Source organism: Anguilla anguilla, chromosome 12 (genome assembly GCF_013347855.1).
Source record: "Anguilla anguilla isolate fAngAng1 chromosome 12, fAngAng1.pri, whole genome shotgun sequence".
Classification (NCBI taxonomy): Eukaryota; Metazoa; Chordata; class Actinopteri; order Anguilliformes; family Anguillidae; genus Anguilla; species Anguilla anguilla.
This window is the reverse complement of record NC_049212.1, coordinates 21846810-21874027: the sequence shown is the minus strand read 5'-3', so window position 1 is coordinate 21874027 and position 27218 is coordinate 21846810. Positions and strand designations below refer to the sequence as shown.

At 43.7% G+C, this 27218-nt stretch overlaps 1 protein-coding gene across 6 annotated transcripts in view; it reads left to right on the top strand.

The window, feature by feature from the left end:
• Positions 1 to 8295: 8295 nt before the first annotated feature.
• The window catches only part of gria4a (glutamate receptor, ionotropic, AMPA 4a), an 83362-nt gene continuing 64439 nt past the window's right edge, over positions 8296 to 27218 (top strand). For 4 of the 6 annotated variants that reach the window (XM_035386154.1, XM_035386153.1, XM_035386156.1 and 1 more), the window contains exons 1-2: positions 8296 to 8619; positions 9758 to 9916. In XM_035386154.1, coding sequence (XP_035242045.1) covers positions 8532 to 8619; positions 9758 to 9916 — 247 coding nt within the window. In that variant the 5' untranslated portion in view covers positions 8296 to 8531. The remainder of the gene's footprint in view (positions 8620 to 9757; positions 9917 to 27218) is intronic. The other 2 variants (XR_004761816.1, XM_035386158.1) reach the window with 1 other exon arrangement.

Here is a 27218-nt window from a genome sequence, read left to right as displayed (position 1 = left end):
TTTCTAGGGTCCCCATTATCTCCTTATTGCCATTTAGCCTAACTTAAACTACTGACACCAGGCCCACCAGCTGAGGGCCCTCTTGAGAATTCTTCCCACAGGGGAGTTTTTTTTCTCCCCACTGAATAGTTTTTCACTTCACTCACTAGTTCAGTTCTTTTCAAATTACCTATTTTCCTATAAACCATGTCTCACAGTGTCTCTCTATAAAGCACTATATAAATAAAATTGGATTGAATTGATTCTACATTTGCTGATTTTCCCCTGAACAAGGATTTATTTTTTTCAAGGGTAACACAGGACAAGTCGCCAGGACTTTCTAAGCATGCCCAGTCATTCCCAGCACTCAGCCTTTCCCTGATGTCCATCACACAGCCCCACAGGGAAAAACCTTCCCTTGGTATCAAACTCTACTTCCCCTACCCCCTGCATCCCTAAGCCCACCCCCAAAACCCTCACATGCACTACCACCATGGATGTCTGTGTGAAGATGCCAATTGTTATAACTTTCGAGGTCCAACGATTTACCTTCCAGAGTGTACAGCATATCAACTTTTAAACAAATTACTTCTGTCCCACCACAGCATGAGTTTTGGGAAATGGGAATGAACCTAATGGTTGCAGAAATCCAACCACCAGAGAACAGAAACTACAGAGCAGATCCTAAGGATGTTGGCATGTTGCCCATAACATCTAATCGTCATTTAAAATGCTGTTGCAGTGAAGAAAGATCTTATTAATAAAGCCTTTTGTGTGTGTGTGTGTGTGTGTGTGTTTGTTTGTGTGTGCGTGTGCATGAGTGTGTGTGTGTGGACATAAAATAATGAGAGAAAGGACAGTGGAATAGGAAATTCTGCTTGAACCTTTATATATAATGCTAATCTAATCGTTATGTACATCACTTATAGAAACTTTCTCTCACATTGAACCTGCCTGGCACAGAATTTAAAAGAGAATACATGAGAGCCTCCTCTTCACCTTTGCCATCAGTGCTTCAGTTTTTCAATTCAATCCAGACAAATGATGTTGAAGCCCTTTTTCATTTGATCATATTTAAGGTAGCTTGATTTTTTTTATGTCTTTAGATTTGCTTAATCATATAAAGGCCATGCCATTGATTATTTATGTAACATTGCCTAGTTTATTGGAAGATGTTCTCTACTAATCTTCTCCTATCCAAACATATAAGGCAGAACAGGTGCTGGACACCAGGTAGGGCAACCACTACAATATTATTACATTACATTTTTTACATTTTATCGAATGGTATTTTGCAGTCAGTGTGTAGCGGACACAGACTGATCCTGGTAAATGTATGAACTCAACCAATACAGAGGAATAGCGCATGGATAGCACATGTACCCACTTCAGGAAGTATCCATATTGAATTTCAAAAGATTTGTCATTAGCCAACTTCAGAAAAAAGTTTCTACATGAGAGTGTGAAAGTTTGTCCTACAATGATGTATGCCACACACTGGCAGCCAGAAAAAGGAAATGAGCGATTAGCCAATAGAACTGAGGAGGGAAAACACTGCCAGGCAATAGGGATGAGGAAAGCTCTAAGGCTGTAGAAGGTAAAAATAAAGTGCCTTTAATGGCTCAATTTCCGATCAGAAAACACAACAAGCAGACTGCGAGCCTGGCTGCCGGTTATTTCATTAATCTCCGAGTTTATCGCAATTTGCTTTATTTACACTGTTCAGTCTCAGCTGTTTGCATTGCTTCTCGAGTTTGCACTGTCTGCACTGCATTGAGTTTGTAATGTTCCCTCGACGGTGATATTTGCTTGTCTGGCCAATTATTCCTTTTTTCTGGTTTTGTTTTCTTTTTCAATGAGGCCAGAATGTACTACGGAATACCACAGCACGTATGAGAGCAACTCTGGCAAATGTCACTCAATTATTAATGTTCTTTTCATTTGTGGCATGTTTGTCATGCATAAATAAGCCAGAGAGGCAGGAAGTAGCAATCAGGCACAGTGCGAAGACTTCTGAAATTACAGGGCACGGACAAGAAACCGTCTTGTTTACACGGAGATGCAAGAAAAAAAGCATCAATAATTTGTTTTCATTAACAAAACAGTCATTTAGGAAGACGTGCAGCAAAGAATGGACGCTAAATTCACAGAGCGTCAATCTTAATCAGCTCGCACAATGAGCTTCTTTCGGTCTGCCAAACACAAGGAAGTGATTGGGTCGGATTACACTCGCCCTGAAATGTTACATTTGCCCCGACTGCGTGTGACATGTTACCTTTTTTTTCCTTTTGTCAAACAATGTCAAGGGTCTCTGTAACACCTTATGTGTTCCGTAATTAAGAGAAATGAATAAAAGAAGAATAGAGGAGTACAGTGAGATTGTCTTCATCAAACCAAATGCAAACCAGTTTTTTATCCTGAATCATTTACCCCCTGTTTAAAATCAAGGATATTTGTTTTACCTCATTAGATCAGTGTTGATATGTTCCAGGATATTCACATATGAAATCAATTTTTAAAAACCCTATACGGTAGCTATCACCCTCAGTGCAATGCCCTAATTAGTTTCATGACAATGTACGTACTCCAATGAGTGATGCCCAGATAGAAAATTGTAATGAGAATATCCACCAGTGTAACACAGTGCTTCCTCCATTTGGGATGTTTTTGTTATAGAATAATAGAATATCACTTCTCTACAGTAAACTTCCCAGTTTTTTGTTTTTTCATTTAAAAGTTTTTTAAACTAGGGTTAAGTTTTTTTGTGTACTACATTTTTCAGCAAAGATTCATTTTCTGTAATTAAACGTAGGATGCATTCCTATCCCAGGTAAAGTGCCATTAAAAGAGTCCTATCCACTACACTGTATAGAGGCGTCATGCTTAAGCTAATGTACTTAAGAGGCTAAATGGACCTGTGCATTACTGCTACTCCAGCGTTCTATTCCTGGTAGTAATTACAAGCTGCAGTAGCTGGACTCACTCTTGCCTCAGGACTCTTAGTAGTGGTAGTCTGGAAACCACACCCCTTGATCCAACCCCAGTTTCCATATGGAAGAGCAATTATGTGATGTTGGGTATCAAAACACAAACATGTGAATGAACATTAAATCCATTATGGCTAAATTTGATAAAGGTATTTGGGTTGTCAGAAGCTTTTAGAATCAAACATGATTAGCCCCTTTCTAAAGTAAAGAGAAATCTCCGCTCATCACAGTAATGAGCCAGGAAGCATGTCTTGGATTAAACAAGAGAGCTGAAGTGTTATTTCTGGACTTAAACATTGTATTTGTTAAAAACTACAATTGCTCTTCAGCTAAGAAAAGTACTGTATTCATTGTGATCTGAGTGGAAGTCCCATTTAAACAGTTCAAAAACACTGAGGGGAAAAGTCAATCAAAATACTTTGCCAAAATAAGGTTTATTTTAAGGCAAAAACTGGGCACCTGCAGTATCTTCATCAGATGCCACTTAATGCAATGCATAAATGGATATCAGTCAGCCTCTACTGCTGAATATTCAAGAGCTAACAGATCCTGGGGAGTATTTTGACCGTGAATGATTGGTGGAAACAGCAATTCTAAGTGTATTGATGATGACCAGAATTGGAACCAAAACAAGTACTGAAAACCACCTATGAATATTCACAAGGCCCTTCCTTCAACCGTACTCATCAAGGAGTTCATCAGCTTGCAGCCTTAAAAATAAGAGTCTCACTGGGGAGTAAACAGTCTCTATGTTGTGTTTCTGCAGCGCTGATGGCAAAGCTAAAAAACGAACAAACGTCCTGACCTTGTCGGTCCCCGTGTGAACGACAAGCAACGCAAAGCGATTCAAATCACCTCCTCTCAGTTATGGATCACGGATATCAGCAATCCTGCTTCAATTTCTTCAGCAGCATAGATCTGCAGGGGAGGTGTCGTGGTACGCCCTGATTGGGGTTGAGCCCTAACTTATTATTGATACATCTACATTAATACTGAGAGCGGAGGGACGTGCGGCTGTGTCTCGCGAGCGGAATATGGCTGCTGCTCAGTTTGACCTCTTTCTTGGCCCCTCTCGCGCACTGCCATCCAGCGCCATTAGCATATCATTAAGAAACATCTGAATGCACAGATGTTTTATGCTTGCCTGGCAGTCTCATGGCTCTCTCACATGATTAGAATATTCACTGACAAGAGACTAGGGCAGGACGGGGTCTGTCCAGTCATCAAATCTCCGCTCTTTGTGTCGCTCGCGTGTTCTTTTGTGTGTGAGTGTCTAAACTGACTATTGAGCTCTAATAGCTGCAATAGTCAGATGATTAAAATGGCATAAACAATGATGTGATGTACGTGTGGGGGAATTTTAGAGCAGGACTGCGCTGCTTTATTCCTGCAAGGTCGATGTGTTTGCTGATTTTGCTTTCAGCCAGGTATTCTGCCTTAAATGTCTAAGCTGCTGGATAAACCAGCACAGGCTAGCTCCTATATTGTACCACTGAAAAATATTTTCACCAAGGACGCTTGTGCCATTCTGCAGCTGCAGCTCAAATAATTTCAGAGAAAATAAATGTTTGGGCTTATTAAATAATTAAAACTGAAAGTTGAAATGCATGATATTTCAAAGCAGATTGGCCCTCCATGTGCACCCCAGCTAAGAATCTTACTACATAGTGCGTGCGTGTGTGTGTGTGTGTGTGTGTGTGTATGTGTGCTCCATTTGTTATCCAGTCTATAAAGACTAGTTGGATTTTTATCATTCATGTGAAAATGATGTGGTGGCTGTTGGAAACATTCAAATAGTGCCTTAAACTAGTTGTATTTCATTTAGTCATTTTGAATGAATCTTGAATCAACACCAGAAGTATAAGTAACATCTTGAAAAGCTCCATTCTGATATGCATAGGCCACCTGAGCAGTCTGTCTTTTGTTCTTGGCTCAGCATACCTACTTTAGGAGGGACATATGAACAAAGATGCTGTAAGAATGTTTACTACATTCAAATTCTTATCATTTATATAACTACTTTGCAGACATAAAATTAAATAACATGCTCACTCTGTTAAATAAAAGTAATTTAAAGAAATATTTAATGTGAAACATCAAGAGGTCCAAGTCAACGGTTGGTTGTTGATTGCCATTTTTTTGCATTGAAAATATAACCTTGGAGTGATGTTTAGAGATGGATGTCCTGAGCCTGTTCACAGGATAATTCCCAGCATTTGAATATATAGTCATTGTTGATGAAAAAATATGTGGTTGGAATTTCACACAGAAATCAATAGTGCTTACATAGTGATTACTGCCATAAACACTGATTAATAGGATATATTAAGACCTTTCACAGTAGGCCTCTCTTTAACCTCTTAGTGGTGATGCTCCTAATAAAACCGTTAAGAGCATGTCCTTCAGGCTAATTTTGTTATGAAGTAACAGCCTATCTGTAATATTTGCATCTTATTTCCTAACAGTACATGTACAGCAATTTTACCAAATTCGGGTTTTTAGAGTTTTTTTTAATTTTTTTGCATATTGTTGTTATCTGTCAGGGAAAAAAGGCAAAATCTGTATAGGTAAAATTTTAATTTTAAGAGTTTAATCACTAAAACTCTCTAGCGTTTTTATAAATTAATGCAAATGACAGCCTCCTCTAATATAAGTGCCCCTCAGGACTGATGAAGGTCTGAAAGAGATTGAAATGTCTGCGCACCTTGTCTGTTCATTTAGCACACCTGCACAGTTGCTTTTGCAGTTTATCAGTATGTGAGCTGTAAAGGACTGCACATACGTTTTTCAGAGTTAGACACATTTAAGAAGGGCATAAGATGTCATCATTTGGACATCTAACCAATATCTGTGTTCCCACTAAAGCAAAGTAGTGTTAACTTTCAAGTGTGTCACGTTATGCGTTTGAATCTTTGGTGGGTCTAATTTCAGAACTAGAATCAATAAACATTGAAAACATCTAATAGGCTAAAACCCGTGATTGCAGCACATGTAATCATTAATTTGATTGACCAAAATTAATGCAATTTAGAAACATAACTGTAAAAATGTTGAGTCCACAATGCCATGTTATTCTCATTATTAGGCCTACACTGAAAAAATGTTCATTTTCAACATTAATGTGACAGAATGCCTAAGTTAGATGATTAGGTGGTAGGTTGAGAGAGCCAGGTTTGGAATTTAGCCAGGACCCCAGGGAAGCTTTTGTTCATGCACAAGGAAGATAACAAAAGTTCTAGGTTTTGCATTGGCATTTGGAGTCTGTTGCTGTTGTTTCTTAACATGAGGACCAAATAACTATCAATGCCAGTAAAGCAGGCCATCATGAGGCTCAACAATCGGAATAATCAGAATCTTAGCTAAAACATTGGGTGTATCAAAATCAATTGACTGACAAACAACTGACCTGGTAGACCACAAAAGACCACTTTAGTGGATGACTGAAGAATACTTTCAGTTATGAATAAAATCCTCTTTTCAATTGCCAAACAGATCAAGAACACTCTCTGGGATGTCGGCATAGACGTATCAAAGACTACCATAAAGAGAAGACTACACCAGCAAAACCTCAGAGGGTGAACCACAAGATGCAAACCACTGTTAAGCCCCAAGAACAAAACAACCAGACTAGAACTTACTTAAAAAAAGTATATTTTAAAAAACTGTAGAGTTTTGGAACAAAGTCTCGGGGACAGATGAGACAGCTGTACCTTACAAAGCAGCTCACGAATCGACCAATCAAAACTAAATTTCTTCGTATTATTCGGTCCTTAATGTCACGCGACAGCGCACCTCTTTAAGCAATCTGGTCACCTGCCTAGAAAGGCTGACTGACGATTTCTTGAACCCCCGATGACCGGTATGTCCACGTTCGAACCAGCCACAGACCCGTGAGCAGTTGGTAGGGTTCAGTACCATGGACAGCAGCCAGTGTTGTCTGCAAAATCCACGCCACTCAGGGCTAGCATGCGGCAGATTAATCCGATGATGAAGGTAATTATCTGTAAATGTTTTAAATATGATGCAGATGAATTCCTGTTCATGACCACAATACAGGGTAGTCAAATTGTGAATATTCGTGTGATCTAATATGATTGTGCTAGTTACGCCAGGTGCGCTTTTAAGTCCCAAAATGTGACAAAATATAAGTGTATAACCCCCTTCTTTTAAATTCACCCATATCTATCACCGATGGCCTGAACTATATTTTTAATAGACTAAAGTATACACACAATTATATCAACATACTTCATATATGTAAATAACAGAGCTTTATAAGTAAATCAATGTGTCTATGCCCAGAATAAATACAAAAAAGTTTCTGATTAATGCTGAATATGGGATTGCTGTCAATCGTGTAATCTTTGAGCTCGGAATAGGTGATTATGAGTTGAGAACTACAGGGGGAATATATGAAAATTTAGAGTTCGATTATATGCGTGTAGCCAAAGTTTTGATGGTCTGGAGCTGCCGGGAATACTCAAGGAATTAAAAAAATTGACTGCGATCACTGATACACTGATCGTGACTGACGAGTTAGTTCAGTATGTCATGAGAGCATCGCACTCAACGTTTATAAAGACCTGTTTTTAGTCAAGGTGTTTTCAGATGAACCACACCGCTTTGATGTTTTAATTTACATTGTATGTGTTGCGCAGTGGGATTACAGACCAGCATTTGGCCATTACCTTTTCCTGGAATGTAACCTATAACAGCCATTACCTATTCCGTAGCTATTCCTTACTTAAACGAAAAATGGATTCGTTCGAGGATTGGGCTACCTTACGATAAGAGACAAGACCCTAAACAATCGATGTGTTCATGTGTATTTGTAATGTAGATGAGTTGACTTGAATTTTCCATTATTTAAAAGCCTGTGGCACTTTAAGAGCTGAGTGTTACACTGTTCATTCATTTTCGCTTCATATTCATTTCAGAAAAGAAGCTGTTGTATTTTCTACTGGAAGCGTAGAGATACCGCATGAAGTTGCGCTTTAGAATGTCGTGGTTCGAGTCTTGAAATGACTGAACATTGAGCTGTATTCTCTAGTAATCGCCAGTAGCACAATGTAGACACGATCGTTTCCATCACATTGCAATCAGCCAATTCAAGTGCCACAACCAAGTAACTAAATACGAAATACTACACAGCTGTAAAAAAACACTTAACATCTCACAAGCCATGTCTTTTCGCTTTACTGATATCAGCGGCATGTGGTGGTCAATGGAACTGAATGAAGCGTAGCAATAATGAATTGAATAAGAGAAGAAGGGAGGGGAAATTTGAGGGAAACGCAAACGAGCGCACGAATGTACGTGTGAGAGAGAGAGAGAGAGAGAGAGAGCGCATGTCTCATCTCTCCATGCAGCCACTAGACGCTCTTCACCACTGGCGAGTCTCTCCCCCATCTTGCATGTGAAACATTTACCGCCGGACAGAGCCTTTCGGGCGGCTGTGGACACTGCAGGGAAAAACACGGAATGGATTGCTAAAACTCGGTTTCTCCTGTCTTTTCCCGCGTGTCATCATCCTCAATGTCTCTCAACAGTTTTTAACTAAACAAAATGAGGATTACTTACCAACAGCTTCTCTTGCTATTTTCTGGCTTTTGGGGACTGGCAATGGGTGCTTTTCCAAGCAGTGTTCAAATAGGTAAGTTTAACAATTTAAAATGAAAAATTTATCTGGACCGTGTTGTTGAAGGTGCTGGGGAAATAAAGTCAATTATGTATTTTATTTTGTAGACGCACAGTATGTCATGTGTCCTTAATATGCAATATCTCCCCTTACGCTTAATGGAGTGGGTTAAACAAGAGCACCTGCCAAATTGGTCAAACTGGAATTGTCTAATTATTCATGTATTTAATGGAGACTTTCTGCTCATGGAGGGGTTGTAACATTCTACGCGCGTTTCTTGTCTGCGTTAGTAGTGTGTTTATTGCTGTCCTATACTCATAAATGTTTTAGGGTGCTTTGTTCCATTCCGTTTTAAAGCGGCACTGCAGCATTCTAGCCGTCAGTCTGTGACGGGATGCCCTGCTTTATGATACTATCAGATCGGAATCTGGTGAAAGTTTCATATTGTAAAAGATCGCTGATGATCTTCTCCCTGACACTTGTCTGATACCAGTGTTTCCAATAACACGTATCATATTCAGTTACACTTTGTTTTCTCACCTTATCGGGAGGGGATTTAATTTATTCCGTCACTGCATCATTTATTGTAGACTACAGAAGACGTGATCTAATGAGATTCTGGTCGCTGACTCTGCCTTACATGTTTCACAGAGCCGCCGATAAACTTAATACGTTAAATGGTCCAGTGAATTCAGAGAACCCCTCATTTACTCCACTCTATATTTGCATATCACTGCAGTGCACTGCTTTCCGTTGCTTATTAAAGCTAGCCTAACTGACAGTGTAAATAATTCACCTTTATGCAAAAGCAAGATAAAAATGATCGAGTGCCATTTCATCTCTGTAAAATCAAAATGACCATTTATGTACTTGGTGTATTGAGACTTCAATTCAGTTAATTGCATTATTTTTTGTTATGGCCAGCCTGTAAATTAAAGGTTTTTTTCTTGATTACAACTGAATGACACACACACATGCACACACACACGTATGCGCACGCACAAACACACACGCATGAACACACACACAGGGGCCTGATCACATGCTATTAGATAATTATGTATGTATCAAGGTGTATGTGTATGTGTGTGATACCCATTGCTCAGTACGTGTTCTTGCCCCCCGCCCCCCCCCCCCCCCCCACTCTTTGCAGGCGGACTGTTCATCAGAAACACAGATCAGGAATACACTGCGTTTCGTTTAGCAATCTTTCTGCACAACACCAGTCCCAATGCCACGGAAGCGCCTTTCAATCTGGTCCCTCACGTGGACAACATCGAAACAGCCAACAGCTTCGCTGTGACCAACGCCTGTGAGTACACCCGACGGCTCATATCAGCCAATTGATCCGAAGAAGAATTCAGTCACCCGAGCTGTGGTGCGAGTTTCGAGGGTGGGGGGTGCAGCAGGAGGGGAGTGGGGTGAAAGGTCAGCTGGTACCCATCAAGCTGCTAATTGTGAATAATGCAGTGTGCCAAGACTGCACAGTGTCATTCATCCCAGCTGTCTCATCAAGGACTGCTGATTAAAACTAGTAGCCTGGCAAATACAAGGCAAATGCAAACATATTTATATATGCATAAACTTGCACATATTCAGATACATAAATACACTCACACACACACACGCACATTTTGTGTGCTCTGGTCCCGTTTCTTGCCGGAGGCGGGTACTTTACGCACAGTGAACGTGCTCTGCTGCCTGTGTGCGTTTGCTGGCGTCCGTGGTTCGGCAGCCCCGGTTTCCGCCGCTCAGCGGTGCAGGCTGAGCCTCTTCCTGTTGAGCGTTTTGATGTTGTGAAAGGCGCGGCTGGTGGGCCCTGCTTTTGGCATTTGGAACTGAAACGGTGGGCGCTGTGACTGAGAAAGCCCTGACGTGCCGCAGGCGGTCAGGATGTGACTTCCTCGGTCTGTAATGACGCCGCGCGATGGCCCCCCCCTCCCCCCTCCCCCCCTCCCCCCCCCCCCCCCCCCCCCCCCCCCCCCCTTCCTGCCCGGGTTTTTGGCGGCCTCCGGCGCTCTGTCAACGCACTCTCGTACGGCGGCCGCGAGCTGGGCTCCGCTCTTCGGCTGGGTAACGTGGCCCGGGCCTCTCCCAGCACTGCAGCCGTTACCTCCCGGTTCCTGCTGTATCAGAGGGATTTTATTTCGCCTCAGCATGGGATATTAGCGACGAGGAGTTGAGCCATTAACATATTACCTTCTTTCATTGGTTCCATTTCCAGGGGCAGTGGAAAAAGGAGAAAAGTAATTTATCTTTTTTTTATATATATATATAAGTGAGAAAATCAATAGCTAAATTAAAGGCCAATGCTGTGTGTGGATGATGCTTATGAAAAGGGATTCTCTGACCTTGAGGATTTCTGGAAAGCTCAAGCATCGAAAGATGGTCTAACCGTGACATCAGAAATCAGTTTCACTTCACAGTCATGCATTGCTCATTTGATTGAGGAGTCACATGTGTGTTTTTCAGCACTGCACCATTTTAAAGTAAGTCCTGAAATCTCTGCAAAGCTGAAGCCACAGTCCATTGCAGAGGAAGGGACTGTCCTCTCTGGTATTAATGTTTTTCCCTTTGTCTCTGGGAATAATGTGTGTGTGTTGAAGCACTACAGAATTCCGGTGCTTTTTTTTTTTTGCTGATGTCTCCCCTGAGCGTTAGATCGGCTGGTCAGGTCTGTTTCACTGAGGCACGGTGAAATGTGCATCCCATGCTAATATTGCCAGGCAGCGATGACTCTCTTTCATCATCACCACTACCTCTGATTTTCTCCCGGTGTCACTGAGATCTGTGTGTTGAAGCATGAGCAGAGAGAAAGAACGAGAAAGTATTGGAGGAAGAGAGAGAGAAAGAGCAAGGGGTGGAGGAAGAGAGGTGAAATTATTCAGTGGGTCTGTGCACGCATGTTTGCCTCTGTGACTGTGCGTGTGCTTGTGTTCACATGTTCATGTACATGTGCGCATGTGTCCGTGTGTGAGGTTGGGTAGCACCCCTTGGTTCTGGCGTTTGCTTGTGGAAGGCACTGAGGCTGGTCTGCTGCAGGTCAGGTGGTGTTTGGGTGTCCCCCTATCCCAGGTCTCCCAGTGCATGCCCACAGCCACAGCCAGCACGCTCCCATAGCATTCCTCACCATGTTCTTCTCAGCATCGCTGCTTCCCGTTTGGGCTGTTGTGTAATTGCCTTAAATTAAAGACAAGGAGGGAAAGAATAGGAATGTTGCTGCAAAAGAAGAGGAGTAACTTTACCCTGAGGATGCAGATGGAGGGTGTGACTGATAAGAAGCAAATGCAAAAATGGCGTATCCACAAATTTAATATAGAGTGAATTCCAAGAGTTGAGGAATCCATGGTCTGATTCCTGTAGGACAGGAGAATCCATGTGATCAAGTGGAACATGCTGACATTAAGTCTCGGTGTGCTAATGTATTTCCTTCCAATAAAGCAACTTGAATTTGAATTTATTCTGCTGGGCTGTTCAAACACAGCTTCATTAAAGAGAAGGGTGGAAAGGGTTCATTTCTGCCTCTAAAACCACTCACTGGCCTCTCCCAGTTGCATACAGCAGCCCACCACACTGGCTGAGAATCCCACCCCTTCCATCACCATGAATTTTCATCCCTTGCATGTGCAGCCATGCGGAGGGCTAGCAGTTGGGGGTGGGCAGAGGAGACATGCATATTCATAGTGGGCCAGTGTTTAACATGCAAGGCAACGTGATCGGTGGTCAAGCTAGGGAGCAGCTTTCTTCCACCAGCTCTATTTCCCTCTTCCTCTCTGACTTTGCGTCTTCCTCTCTTTCTGTCTCTCAATTCAGTTAAAATGGATTTTATCAGCATGGCAAGTACAGAATTGGGTTGGCAGGAAGATCTCTCTCACTTACTCTCTCTCTATGTCTCTCTCTGTCTCTCTCTCTCTTCTCTCTCTCTCTCTCTCTCTCTGTCTCTCTCATCCTAATCACACTGCCATAACCTGCCCATAGCAGGGCATGACTGCAGATGGCAATCAACCTCCTGTAATGGGACCAAACCTGAGGAACTATGGGAAGGCAGGAGTGTGAATGGGCTCAGGACATGATTGGGTCCCCCCTGGCCATTCTTTTTGGGCTCAGAGTCCTTGTGAGCTATTTCTGGGCTCATGCTGTGCTGGGTCTATGCAGAGCACCAGAGGTGGCTGACCGTAGCTAGTCCTGGAGGTCCAGCAGCACTGAATGAATGTGTGGGCTTGATTATTCCGACTGACTTGCAATAGACGTGTTCAGCACTGGAGAAACTGAGAGAGAGAGATTCATTGAAAGCCCACCTGATTGCAGCCATTCAAGAACAAAGGTTTTGATCCATCAGATCCCCCCCCCACTGTTTTTTACTTCAGGCTGAAAAACGGGTTGTTTTATTTCATCAAGTTTCTCTGTAACGCTCACTGATTTCGCTGTAGCCAGCCCTCCAGTAAACTTTTTTTTGCAATTAATTTTTCATTGATGTGACAAATATTAATAGCATCTTGTACTTTGGGAAATGAATCGTATAAATGCGCATAGCTGAGACAGAGGAACTGAAATGAAAATCAGCAGTACACATAGCTCTCCTGGATTTGAGCTTTGAAACCCCTGCTATGGATGGAAATCATGATAATGCAGAACTTATTTCCGGGGCAGTGTCAGGGGTCAGAGTTCAAATTAAAGGCGAGAGGGTGTATGTAGCACGTACACACCCTGCAGAAGAGGTGCTTTGTAATCATGCAAATTTGTTTGCTCGATCACGTCCTCGTGCCAAGTTATCCGAGTGACATTCTCCATTGGATAAAGGAGAATGAAATTCCCTGCAGATGCTGCTGTACTGCCTTTTAAATGTTTGATTACATTCCAATAGAATTCAAGATGCTTGTCTAACGGCAAATAGTTACTCGGAAGACCATTACCCATACTTTAGCAGGTAATCTTTGGCACTGGTAATATGAGGTGGTTATTTACAGTGGGGGTCTCAGTCAGTTTGTGTCGCCAGACTGTGTGTTCCCCTGGTGGTTTGGAGGGACCTTCTCAGACCTGTGTGATCTGAATGGATCGAAATGTGTGTCAAGATGGCCTTTGATAGCATCGAGTTTCCTGAAAGTTGGCTCAGCGTCCAGGAACCAGCATGGCATCACACCTGTTCCCAAGACAGTGTTTCATTCAGCCCCCCTACACACACCCTCCTGTGCTGTCCTGTGTATTTTTGGCCACTGGCATTATATGGCCCCTTTCCAGGTAACACCCCCATCACCTGCCACAGCACACCTGCTGGGTGGTGCAAGTCTATCCCTCATTTAAATAAATGACTTAAGCTTTTACATGCAAATATGCATGAATCAGGTATGTTCATAAGATGTATGTTTTTGTGTAAGTGTGTGTGTGTGTTTGTGTGTAGTATAATGGGTAAGGAAGCAGTCTTGTAACCTAAAGGTCATAGTACCTGCGCTCCAGCTGAGAGTTTCCACTCCACAAGAACTTGTGTTTCTTCCAGTGGTGTATTTACCTACTGGTCTTACATTAACAGTGTGAATGTTAATCTGCTAGACAGTGTGGAAATATATAAAATGAGATAATGCTCAGCTGAACACGTGTGCAGTGAAAGCAGTGGGTCAGTCTGGCAGTGTGGCGGTGAGCCTCTTCTTGGGTCTGTGTGCAGTGTCCTGCGCAGAATGGGTTAATGGGAAGTGAAGAGCCTGGCTGGAAGTCTTCCCCTCTAACGAGGGATTAGGCAGCTGAGGGAGAGATGAAAGAGTGGTGGGAGGCGTGTGCTCTGGGGGGGCTGAGCTGAGCTCGCACATCAGAAAGCTCACGCAAAGCCAGGTGCACTGAACCCCAGTTAACTGTGGGGACCTGCAGCAGTTCTCAAACTGCTGAAGATTAGGGGGATGGATTGAGGCTACAAGCTAAAAGGCCAGAACTGAGCCTTAAATAAAGTGCTGTGCTTTAAAGATGTACTTTGCTGGAGTGTGTGCGTGTCTCTGTCTGTCTCTGTGTACATGTGTGCATGTGTACAAACGTGCAGGAGATCCCATCGCTTTGACCATAAGTTTCCATGTATAGAAAGGCAAGGGCATTGGTCGTGTACAAGCCTGTTAGATTAGCAGATCCACCATTTTGGAGTGATGCCTTCAGAATAATCCTAGGATTAGGGTTAAACATGATATTAATCCATGATATAGGGTTTATAAAGACAGCGTCTATGCCGCCATTCCATGAGCTGTCCTTACTATCACAGGAAAATGTATCAGTGTTTAAAGATGCACCAGTGTTGAAAAATTATCATTGCCAGTTGCACCAGCTCAATGGGGGAAAACAGGTGAACTCCAGACAGTAGTTGTGTGTTTGGCATATGCACTGAGATTGGCATGGTCTGAGTGGTGCTATCAAACAGTGTGATTTGAACACCCCCACCTATTTTCTGATAAATGGGATGTTATTTTGCATGCATTTTTTACTACATTAATACATTTTTTTATTTGGTATGCCAGATTGAAAAGTAAGGCATTCATCATGAGCATTGTACAGTCTAAAAAAATAGCTTTTGTGGCAAAGATTGATTCTTTTGATTGGTTTGCATGTCTGTCACAATATGTCTCACATAATTATAAATATGGGAAGTGCTTGATTATGAGGTACTTATGTTCTCTGTATTATTGCTCTTGGATATATCATCTTTACAAAACAGCTTATGTGAGTTCAGACACCTTATTTAATTATTGATATAAGCTTTTACAGTTAAATTGTTAAAATAAACATTAAAACAATTGCTTACAATTCAGCTGTCCCTTAGTGTTAGTGCAATTTTGCACTGTAAAATGTACAGATCAAACACAATCTCTCAGATCCATTAAGCCATCCGCAGTCATATCTTGTGTTTTACGGCATCATGCTGCCATAGAATTGGACACAGATTCCTCTCATTGGCCCATCCCACTCCCTGTGCCATTTTCAGCCTATCCACAACCTGTAAAGTATCCACATGGAATTCTGCAGTCCACCATCACAGACCTTGGCTCACAGAGGTCTGTCTGTGGTTCTGGAGACCCTGCCCGGCTTTAGGTTATGTGTCAGCAGCATGGAGGGCTGCATTCCAGCGCAGAGCTACTACCATCTCACACTGCCTTTCTTCAAAAACCCTTCTACCACAGAATTCTCTTTTCACCAAGAGCAAATCCTTCAAGCCCAAAGGATCATTTCAGAACTCTTACTAGTTACAGAGCAAAGCAAGAGTGCAGTTATGGCTGGATAGATTAAGACCATTCATCTCTTTGCTTTGTCTCTACCCTGAAGGACCGGTACTACTTCGTTTGCATCAGAGTTAAGTGGCCAGTGTGAATTATTTAGTTGTAAAAATACGTTTCCCAGAGTGCCTTCTGGCAGGCACCAAAAAAGAGGAAATAAAAAACCCCATGCCAGCAGATTAGTTTGGTCTAATCTATTGCATTAGCACATATTTTTACAAGTACACTATGTTACACCTCTAATTCATGCCTTTTGTCAGTGTGTACCCAATTCATTTAAATCTGCAGTTCACATTGTGTTTTGACTGCTGACAGGAATGGGTTGTAATTTTATAAAAATTATAGGACAAAATGTTATTACTTCTGTCTTTTCACTTTCTCCACAGTATCCTTGAAAAATTTGCAAGTGCTGAACTTTTAATCATGATGGATGTTGCAAAAAGGATTTGGCGCGTCAGTGGAGGCTGCATTACTTTATTTACTTTTTTATTTGTCTGGTTTGTATATTAGGATTCGCCATGCATCGTGTTGATGAGTTATATTGTTTGTTGCTATTTGTTAATCGTTTTCGAGTGTCGTTTGTGATCATTTGTAACCCTAACGACAGCCCAGCGATCTAATGGCCTCACAGTGAGCTTGTGTCAGGTTGATTACCTTGTAGATTTTGTGTGGAAAAACACAGCAGCGCTTAATAATGATGAGAGCCGGTCCCTGTCATTCCTCACAGTCAGGTAGAGGCTGACCTTTATCAGCCTGGGCTGGGTGCTTTGACGTGAGATTTCCCCTGCCCGTGTGGCTGACCGCAAAGGACTTCTCTTGGATTTAATGGGCCAATAAGGAGAGAGTGCATGGGAACGTTTGACCTTTAACCTCTGCCATTGCTCTCCATCCAAGTCAAGTTCTCTAATGATGAGGGGCTATTATCAGACTCAGCCCTTTGGCTTGATGAGATCTCACTGTGGATCTCTGCTTGAGCTCTTACATTATTGACGTACCTGGTATCCGCCTTTATTCCAGGGTGACTGACACAGCTTGCATACTCACATATTTTAAAACATAACTATGTATTCATAACATTTGGGTTTTTACAGCGTTAATTCTGACTGAGTACCTTTCTGGAGGGTACTGCGTCCCACACTGGATTTAAACCTGCAAACCTCTGGCTCCAAGGCCCATTCCTTACTACTACTGCACACTGCATCTCAGGTGTCTTGTGCACTTTGATTGTAAAAACCTTTCTAAAAGGATGTCAATTAGCATAATGCATTTTTTCTTAGATACTGATTGGTTCCCTTGTTGTTGTATGCAGCCAGAAAATAACATTATGAAATGGTGTCCACAGTGGTCATGTGCCATTAACTCTCTAAAAATGCAGGGTGAAGGTGTTGAGTGTTGTGAGTGCTCAGTGACGGTGTTGAGTGCTCAGTGACGGTGTTGTGAGTGCTCAGTAACGGTGTTGTGAGTGCTCAGTGATGGTGTTGTGAGTGCTCAGTGACGGTGTTGTGAGTGCTCAGTGATGGTGTTGTCAGTACTCAGTGACGGTGATGAGTGCTCAGTGATGGTGTTGTGAGTGCCCAGTGACAGTGTTGTGAGTGCTCAGTGACTGTGTTGAGTGCTCAGTAATGGTGTTGTGAGTGCTCAGTGACGGTGTTGAGTGCTCAGTAACAGTGTTGTGAGTGCTCCGTGATGGTGATGAGTGCTCAGTGATGGTGTTGTGAGTGCCCAGTGACGGTGTTGTGAGTGCTCAGTGACTGTGTTGAGTGCTCAGTAATGGTGTTGTCAGTACTCAGTGATGGTGTTATGAGTGCTCAGTGACGGTGTTGTGAGTGCTCAGTAACAGTGTTGTGAGTACTCAGTGACGGTGTTGTGAGTGCTCAGTGACGGTGATGAGTGCTCAGTGATGGTGTTGTGAGTGCCCAGTGACAGTGTTGTGAGTGCTCAGTGACTGTGTTGAGTGCTCAGTAATGGTGTTGTGAGTGCTCAGTGACGGTGTTGAGTGCTCAGTAACAGTGTTGTGAGTGCTCCGTGATGGTGATGAGTGCTCAGTGATGGTGTTGTGAGTGCCCAGTGACGGTGTTGTGAGTGCTCAGTGACTGTGTTGAGTGCTCAGTAATGGTGTTGTCAGTACTCAGTGATGGTGTTATGAGTGCTCAGTGACGGTGTTGTGAGTGCTCAGTAACAGTGTTGTGAGTACTCAGTGACGGTGTTGTGAGTGCTCAGTGACGGTGTTGAGTGCTCAGTAACAGTGTTGTGAGTGCTCAGTGATGGTGTTGAGTGCTCAGTAACTGTGTTGTGAGTGCTCAGTAACGATGTTGTGAGCGCTGTTGTTCTGCATCGCCCAGTGGAGTCTAACTCCCAGTGTGCACAGCTTGTCCTTGACTTCCCTAGAGTTTCCCGTGTCTTTATTCATACTCACAGATCAGCTAAAAATGTGCTTATGGAGATGGAAATGAGCCTGGCTGAGCCCCAGCGGAGAGAAGATGCTTCAGTGTTTCACCTCCCTCCCTTCATCAGGCTCTCATTGTGTTTCCCACATCCCACTGTCCTGCATCACAGCTGCTGCTAAGCACCCGGACACTGGACTAGGAGGTTACAGGTTCAAATCTTGTACCCATGGGCTTGCTGTTTTGAAATTCAGACCCTCGTTGGTGTTATTTAGAATAAAATTATGAAATAGCAAATATTGTGCTATGAAAGACAGTTATTCCACTGGTTCAGAAGTGCTTGCTTTGTGCCAGTGTAATGCTGTAATGGCATGGAGGTGTGGCAGTAATATAACTCATCTGAAGCTGTAATGCAGCGTAGTGCGGGAGAGTTGATTTTCCCTGGCCACACAGATAACCGGATTCGGGACAGCCCCAGAGCCCTCTGCTTTGACCGTGGGGGCTGTCTCTTATGATGTCATACAAGACGTGCAATGATACGGTCAGCGAGCTGAACGCTGCGCTGTGGAGTATCCAGAGCTGCCAGGAGTGGGCAGGGCTCAGGATGATTTCACTGCGCATATGGCCAGCGCTGTGCTGTGGCTCCATCTGTCCGCACTTAGGGGTTTCCGTGGCAGCCTCTGCTAACCTGCTTTCCCAGGATGGGCAGTTTACTCTCTCTCTCTCTCACTCTGTCCACATCTGTTCCCCAGAGACTTGCGTGACCAACCTGCTAATTGGTTTCTTCTGAATCCAAAGAAAATTATGTCTCCAGAAATGTGAATTCCTTTCCCCATCTTTCACGGAAACACTGAATTCAGCTGTTTTTTTCTCTGATTTGGGGTTTTTGGATCTGATATTAACATGAATGAATCTTTGACCCCGACACACACACACACACACACAGAAAATCAAACACACACACTCATGGAGTGAAGTAATAAGCTCACTGCTCACTGGCTGTGAATAAGTGACTGTGTGCTCGTCTGCAATGGAGCATCTTTGCATCAGTGACAAAACAGGTATACATATCAAATGTGCAAGGAGCTTCATAATACTTATGCAAGGGGATCTGTACAGTACATAGGTTCTTGGTTAAAATGGATCTACATATTTACTCTTGATCATCTTCAGGTTTCTGCATAATGGGTCTTTGTCTCCTCATATGTAAAATAATGTCCACTGAAAGGGGATCTGTACAGTATATACTTACAGATTAACTGAATTCCATATTCACAAATGCATAGATGGATCTGTGTGTCCATACACAAGAAGGGGGATGTGCAGGGTAACAGGGAATCATATCTTCACAGACGGTCTGTATAGTGCCTGATGATGAAAGGGAACCTCCGGATTGCCATATGATTAGAGGGATGTGTATATGGCTGCTGGGTGATATATGGAGGGACAGGCAGTGCTCTGGCTGGGTGAGCAGGGCCTGGGTGAAATCACATTAGTGCACTCACAGAAATGAATGCGCATGTCCACTGCACCTTCACGGGAGACACGGTGAGGTGAAAAATATGGGCCATCTCAGCCAATTTTTCATAATAGAATGAAACGCCTTACTGTAAAAATGTCTCATTTTTATTTGAAAACATGTGGACCAGAAAAGCTAAAAGGCTACAAGAAGTCCCAAGTGCAATGCAGTGAAAGGGCTGTTGAGTCATTTTTTTTCTTCTGTTGGGTGATTCACTGGGTATCTAGAATTTTCCTTGTGGCTTTAGTAGGAGTTTTGTCATGTCTGAGCTGCGGTAATTCAGACGACTGCTCCGGCTTGCTCAGGCTGTTTTTAAGCGAGTCGCACTGAATTCCCTGGCTTGTGGTTACATCACTCTTTGAGCTGAGCTCAAGGTGTGACCAGGGAATTGCCTCCAGCATATTGCTGTTTTTACTGACCTTTGATCTACTGTACATGCTACTTATTTTCATGAAGTGATTCCTGATTCCGCTCTGATTCCAGATAGACACAGGATAAAAACTAAATAATGAAGATCATGTCAGCATTTGTTCAGCATTTATTCAATTCGATAAGGTGCTGACTGAACTGTAGCAGATCTCAGACATGCTAATAGATATTCAAGTGAACATTCTGCATATTCAACCATGAGATCACTAATCCATGGCTTTGATCGGTATTTAGATGCTTGTTATTTCACAAAAAAGCCCAATCCAGAGTTTTATCTGCTTTGTCATTAATATTCATGGAAAAATCCCAAGAATGCCTCATAAAATAATAGAAGCTTCTATAATATTATTCATTTTTCTCCCTGGAAGTGTGAGAGAATACAGTGAATCTCTTTACTGTGAGTTATTACCAAAAAAAGAACAAAAGTTTCATAAAGTGCTTAGTGGGGGGAAAATGTGGTTTGATTCTAGTTTTTATTCTTCAGATTTAAATAATAGTATGAAGGATTTAGAAATATTGATGCACAACACACTGTTCATACAAGCAGTGAACCAAACATTTGAGAGAGTAGTAGACTTTAACATTTCCTACTAATGTTTCTCCTAAAAGCTAGGTGCCCTGTTTCACCTCCAAACCCAGGTGGTATTGGGTGAACAGCACAGATAGGACACCAGTTTTGTGCTGTTGTTTCTGATGTTTCTCAGTGTAGTCTTGTGGCCATGTGAATGGGTGCACGGTCTGTGAACTAATGTCTGCTTACAATAGGAAGTAGTTAAATGATGTGGTGCACACAATCTGCACTTCACGCGGGGGGGAACTATGGTAACGCAACCAATCCTGCCTGGAAAGAGCTGGATTTCCAGCCTTGCCGTCAGAGGTGGAACATCCCTCCCAATTATTTTGTTCCAGCCACCTTGATTTACTAATTAGCACAATTCTTCAGCCAGGAGGTGCAGTAGGACTATTTGGTAAATCAGCTGGCTGAGTTTGTGGGTGGAAGAAAAGCATAGCAGGACTTTCTGACCCCTGGGCTTTCCACCTCTGCTTACCATATACGCAGGGCTTCCAGAGATGGTTGATGAATGGTCTCACTTAGAAAGGCTATTATTATGTGAGTCATAAGGAGCAGGACATTGAGCTCTGAATGAACAGGGTCATTGGGTCCTCTTTCAGGACCCAGTAGGTCATATTTAAGGTGTGATTTTTAAAAGTATGATTGGCATGCTTTTCAGGTGTCACTGAGGTATGAATGGATCACACCAAAAAGAAGCAAACAGCTCATATTATGTATGAAATATGTGCAATTGAAATACATACTCATCATTCCTGCTTAATGTGGCCAAGGTGTATTCACTGAATGAAGGCAGAGGGTTGCAGTCTACTGTAAGGTCTATTTATTGGGGAAGAGCAGTGAGGGGTTATTGCTGGAGATAAATCCCAGTTGAAATAGTGCTTTAATAATGCTTGTTACAGACTATAATGAGGTCACAGTCGCACTGTCTACCTCTGATAGAGATTTATAGAGATGATTTTACTCTTTGCTGTTCTCCTGTATTTCAACACAAGCTTGGTCCATTGAGGATGGAAGTGTGTGGCGACGTGTGCAAATGTTTAGTTGCGCATCTTGCACAATGCTTGTGACATCATATGTGTGGCACTGCAGTGTAACTTGTGAGAGAGGATTTTCAGAAGATTTCGATCAAGTAACTTTCCCTGAGTGTTTGATCATTCTTTATGTACTTTTTATAGTTCAATGGAAATATTTGGAAATCAGATATAATTATTTTGTCCTTTGGCATTGAAGCTGAAGCGAATATAACAGTGGGACAGCTCAAAGTCAAATTATAAATTATAAACAGAAAAAATCATATTCTGCTTATCTGATAAATGGTGTTAACTGACATTAATTATGATGCAAATTAAATGATATTAGATTTAACCAAATCTGAGATAGGCTTTGCAAACAAACGGAGCCCTGACAGGAGGCATGTGGAGCAGCGATGAACATCTTTGTGCACGTACATGTGTGCGTGTGCGTGTGCACTTGTGTGTGTAGGTGTGTGCGTGTGTGTGTGTGTGCATGTGTGTGTGCTTGTGTGCATGCACTGGTATGTGTGTTCAGTGAACAGGTGTATTTTTTCAGGCACAGTCTGAACATCTTTGTGCGTGCATGATAGTGTGTGTGTGTGCGAGTACCGCGTGCTTACTTTGGCGTTTCATGATGATGGCTGACGCCCTTGCCAAGCTGCTCTGCAGTGAAGAGGTGGAGGAGGGGCAGTTAATTGCACCTGATCGCTGTCTCTATCCATCTGGTTATTGTATGCAAGAAACGCTATCATCTGCAAACTCATTAGACATGTTGTAAATAACTGTGGGGAAAAGACACTTCACATATTGCTCTGGTGTTAATTAAAGAGCACTGGTAGATTCAGCAGTGGCCATGTCAGGTGAATACAGCTGAGCCATGCAGGAGTCACAGTTTTGTGAGAGAGAGTTTGTGGTGTGGATGTGAGCCTACTCACCTAAGGGTAGATTGAACTGAACTGTTAGAGGGGGAATCCCAAACCTTCAAATCCCAAACCAGAAAGGTGGGAGAGGGTAGGCTAACCCCCTCTTGTGACAATAACCGAAAACAGGACACCCCCCTCCAAATTCTGGCACCTTTTCCGCAACCTCCAACCCCTTCAACTCACTCCTGTGATTCGTTGTCAGGCAGCAGCAAGCGCTCCCATTTGATTCACAAAATTGTCACAGTGATCATCTGTACGGTCCTGAAAAAAAGACCCTGAAGTCTCCCGAAGTGGAGGAGACTTTCGAGGCAATTAAAGGGAGGAAGAGTGGAGCATCTCACAGTGCCGACAGCAATTACTTCTCTGTGGGACACATGCTAATTGGAACGTAACAGGCCTTATAAGGCGAATGCATCCGATTTGTCTATTCTCTCTCAGTGCGCTCCAGACAGCTCTTCCACAAGGGTTTGCTGATTCCACATGACGCTGACAAAGGAAGACATCATTCCTTATATCAACCCTTTCTTTAGAGAGATTGCTTTCTCTGTTGGATTTATGCCTACGATGTTTGTGAAAGTCGGGCCGTTTAAAGAGAGGTTCTGACATGGAGCATCGTGGCCAGATCTGAAAATTAGGTGTAAATGATCAGATAGAGAGAGCATGACTTAAATGGTCTTAACAATTCTGAAAGGGCACAGGCCTGACAGCTGGATTAAAAAGCACTACCGCAGAAGGAAAAAAATAACAACGATCCATATCTTCCGATGCTTAGTCACAGCAGACTAGACTAAGGAGGACCCTCTGCGGGAAGGCAGAGCCCTTCACATCCTGTCAGTTATTTCTGACCCACTAGTCAATGGCTGCGGTCGCTCTCTGTGTCATGCGTCTTGTGCGGCGGCCCCTCCCCCGTCCAGCTCCACACAGGAAAGGGGGCGTATCCCCAGAGTGGCGCAGAGGGCAGCTGAGGCGTCGGCTGCCTTATCGAGCGGCCCTGGCCAACCGCGGCACACTGAGTCTGTTCTGTGTGTGACCCCCTCCTCCTCCCCCCCCCCCCCCCCCCCCCCGCCTACTGGCAGGAAGCATCCCCATCTTCAGCCACAGCGGGAACGGAGACCACAGAATCCTGGCCACTGTCTGCGTGAGAGAGCAGGGACAGAGACGGAGAGTGAGGAGGAGACAGAGAGAGAGAGAGAGGGACAGAGACGGAGACTGGGGAGGAGAGAGAGGAGAGAGGGACAGAGACGGAGACTGAGGAGGAGAGAGAGAGGAGAGAGGGACAGAGACGACTGAGGAGGAGAGAGAGAAGAGAGAGGGACAGATACGAAGTGGGAGTTAAAAAGAACAGCAGAGAGGGAGAGGGAGAGGGCGGAGGCAAGGAAGAGGTCCTCATAGATGCGGCCAACCAAATCTTTTTATTAAATTTTTTTTAAAATGTTTTGGTTCTGTGCACATAGCCTTTGGAACACATTGTAATGAGCTTGATCAAAATAAAGAAAGACGGGCAGTATAATGTTTCTGAGAGAACTTAAGAGAGAATGCAAACCAGTCAGTGTGTGGCTGCAGCATAAAGCCATGCACCTGCTGTAAGGAGGTTTCTGGGCCCTGTTGTTCAGGGACTGGAATGGGATCAAGGTCTCCATTGGGTGTGTGTTTTTGTTCACCTCTGAGCACCATCGCCATGCTGGTTCCTGGTCTCACCTCCTGGAGGAGGGGGTCTGCAGTGCAGTACACAGTGCCTACAAAGCGGTCGCCATAGCGAGGAGCGTGATTTTCCCCAGGTGGGGGCTGTGCACTGAAGCAAGCTCAGGTTTAATAAGTGCTTCTCTATAATGTAACAAGAATACTACCCTGGGATGAGAGATATGACTAGATGTTATCACTTTAAGGATCTCAATTCCTTTTTGTCTCTTCTGGGGCCACCTCACGTGGCCTCTGTCTCCCCTCAGTCTGTTTCTTCCACCATCATAATGATAATGGTTTCCTTTAGGTGTCGGGGTAGTGGTTGTCATATCTTTGTCCCTCCCGGGTGCGTTCAGCCCAGTCCCATTTACAAACGCGGCTCCTCTCCAGGGGCCATCTCAGGCTGCAAGGTGAAGATCAAAGCACCTTCTTGGCAAACGACTTGATTGGCTTTTTGCTTTTGGCTCCGGATTTGCGGCCATCGCACAAGGCCAGCTGCAATTTTGAATCCCCATTTTGTATCCCTGCTCTTCCACGGCAACCCAAATGCCTCTTCCATTAAGGAATCCCTCTGCGGTTGACTCATTCCATTACCGCTGGACACAATTGCACCCCATAATAATGCCTCACTCACAGATGACACCATTTACTGGGATAATTAAATCAGTCTACTCTATTGTCACTGCCTCATCCATACGGCACGACTCATTTTTGCATCTACTGAGTATATCTCCTAGAATAGCTTTTGAAAGACAGTCTAACAAAGTTTTGCCATACTCAGACATACCAGATTGTTGCCTTAAGGGAAGGTTTTATCTTTAAAGTTGCCGGTGTATATTGCGTTCCTAAAGATATGGGGCAGCCTTAAATAGCGGTGTGGGCTTGTAAATGGAAAGTACTGGGCTCCGAGCTCTGGGGGGTCTCTGCAGTTGCATGCTCGGCTGCCTGTAACAGGGCAGCCTTGTGGAAACTGAGCTTATGAAAGGCTTCCCGAGCCTCCTACGGTTACTAGCATCTGGCCTTTGATGAACGATGTCTGAGCCAAGTGGAAGCGCTCTTTCCGATCAGGCCAGGCAAATATTACTGGAGTGAGGCTGTGGAAAATTGGAGGAAAGCATGTCTGGGACTGGGAAGGGCTGTGGGTCATCTCCACACTCACCCGTGTTTCCCGTGTTCTCATCGCGGGGGCGATGGTCTGTGTCGGCACACAGCCTGCTCTGATGAGAGCCCTCCAGAATGGAAGTGGAGGGGCCGCAATCTGGTAAATTGACACTCGCTTGCTTTTTCTAGGTCTGTTTCTGTCATCATCGTTTACTCATGTCTGGCACCGCCCACAATGAGGTCTAAGTGCGAACCTGCTGGCTGACTGAACGGCCTAGTTACAGTTATGCACAGTAGTTCCTGAAGTTATTCTTCTAGAACTACTGCGTATTGCTGCATCTAGCCCTCAGGGTAGCAGGCGGACCAACACTGAGCATGTTCTACAGAGCAGGCGCCAGGAGGATTTATCACCCACTTGGCATTTGGCTAGGGCTCTTCTGGAGTGGACAATAGTCTGGTCCGGCCTGGTGAAGAGCATAACCCCTGACAGGAGAGCTCTCTCCACTGCAGGGAGAGAATGAATCACTTCTGAGAAAGATTGAGCGGGGGAACGGGTGGGAGGGATAGAGAGAGAAAGGAAGATGTGCACACCTTAAAAAAAATCCATGACTGCTTTCTTCTAGCACAAAGACCAGACAACATAAACAAATGGGCACTTAGGTCGAAACGGAGACATGAGTGAATTATAAGACGCTCCAGAAGACTTCACTGTACCTGTTAGACGAAACAAGACAAATTCATCACAGTCACGCTGAGGTTCCTGTGTCTTTATTACCCTCGTCTGTTGATTGGCCGAAGGTTGTATTGTAATGAGGGCAACTGAGACAGTCATAAGTCTTTGTCAACCTGTGGGAGCCTGGAGAAAAATAAGACAGCACATTTTCCAAAACTTGGTTCCTATAGTCCGTCACTACGCTGCAACATTTATTTATGTTCAAGTGTTGTATGCCCCCCACGTATAATAAATTGGAACACCAGACTTGCTTTGCTATTATCTTTTAGCTCCATGTTTCCATGTTACTCAATAAAGTTTTGGGATCAGTTCTGGAGGATTTCCCAAGATTTTCCCACCGGATGCCTCAGCTGTTTAAATCATGGGGAAGCCATGGGTTTATGCTGATACTCTCTCCCAGCTGGGTCTCTAAATCGAGTAAGAACAGATGTCTGGCTCTGGGTTTCTGTTAGACGTGTATCTGTGATATGCTGTAGGTCAGGTGTGTAACCCTGAATGGCAGATCTGTATCTGTGTATCACAGGTGTGTTTCTGCAGAGCAGGTGTTTGCTTCTTGTGTGACTCGTGTCCGAGTGTTTCTGTAGAACACCCGTGTAATTCGTGTGCACTTATGATGGGCTCCTGTATAACTGAGAGACAGGCGTGTTGCTAAGTAGCTGATATCTTGTCATAATTTGAGAGCTCGTCAAGCTGGTGACCAAACAATGCTTTTCAACTAGGAAAGTGCTGTCTCGGTCCCTCAGGTGTCCTCCTTGCCTGAACGGGTTGGGTCTTGAATATTCCATACCCCCTCTGACACCAGCTGCTTGCCATTGACTTTGCTGTGGGAGGAATCCTCACAGACATTTCTGTGTGCCCAGAGGCCGGACCACACACAGCGGGCCTTTGGATGGACCCAAACCAAGACAGGAGAGTTTTTCCTCCTATGAAAAGGCATTGGCAGGGCCGGAGCAGGACGGGTGGATGAGCCCCATTCCAACACAGCCTTTCTTCTCCTCCCCCCATTTTCCCCAC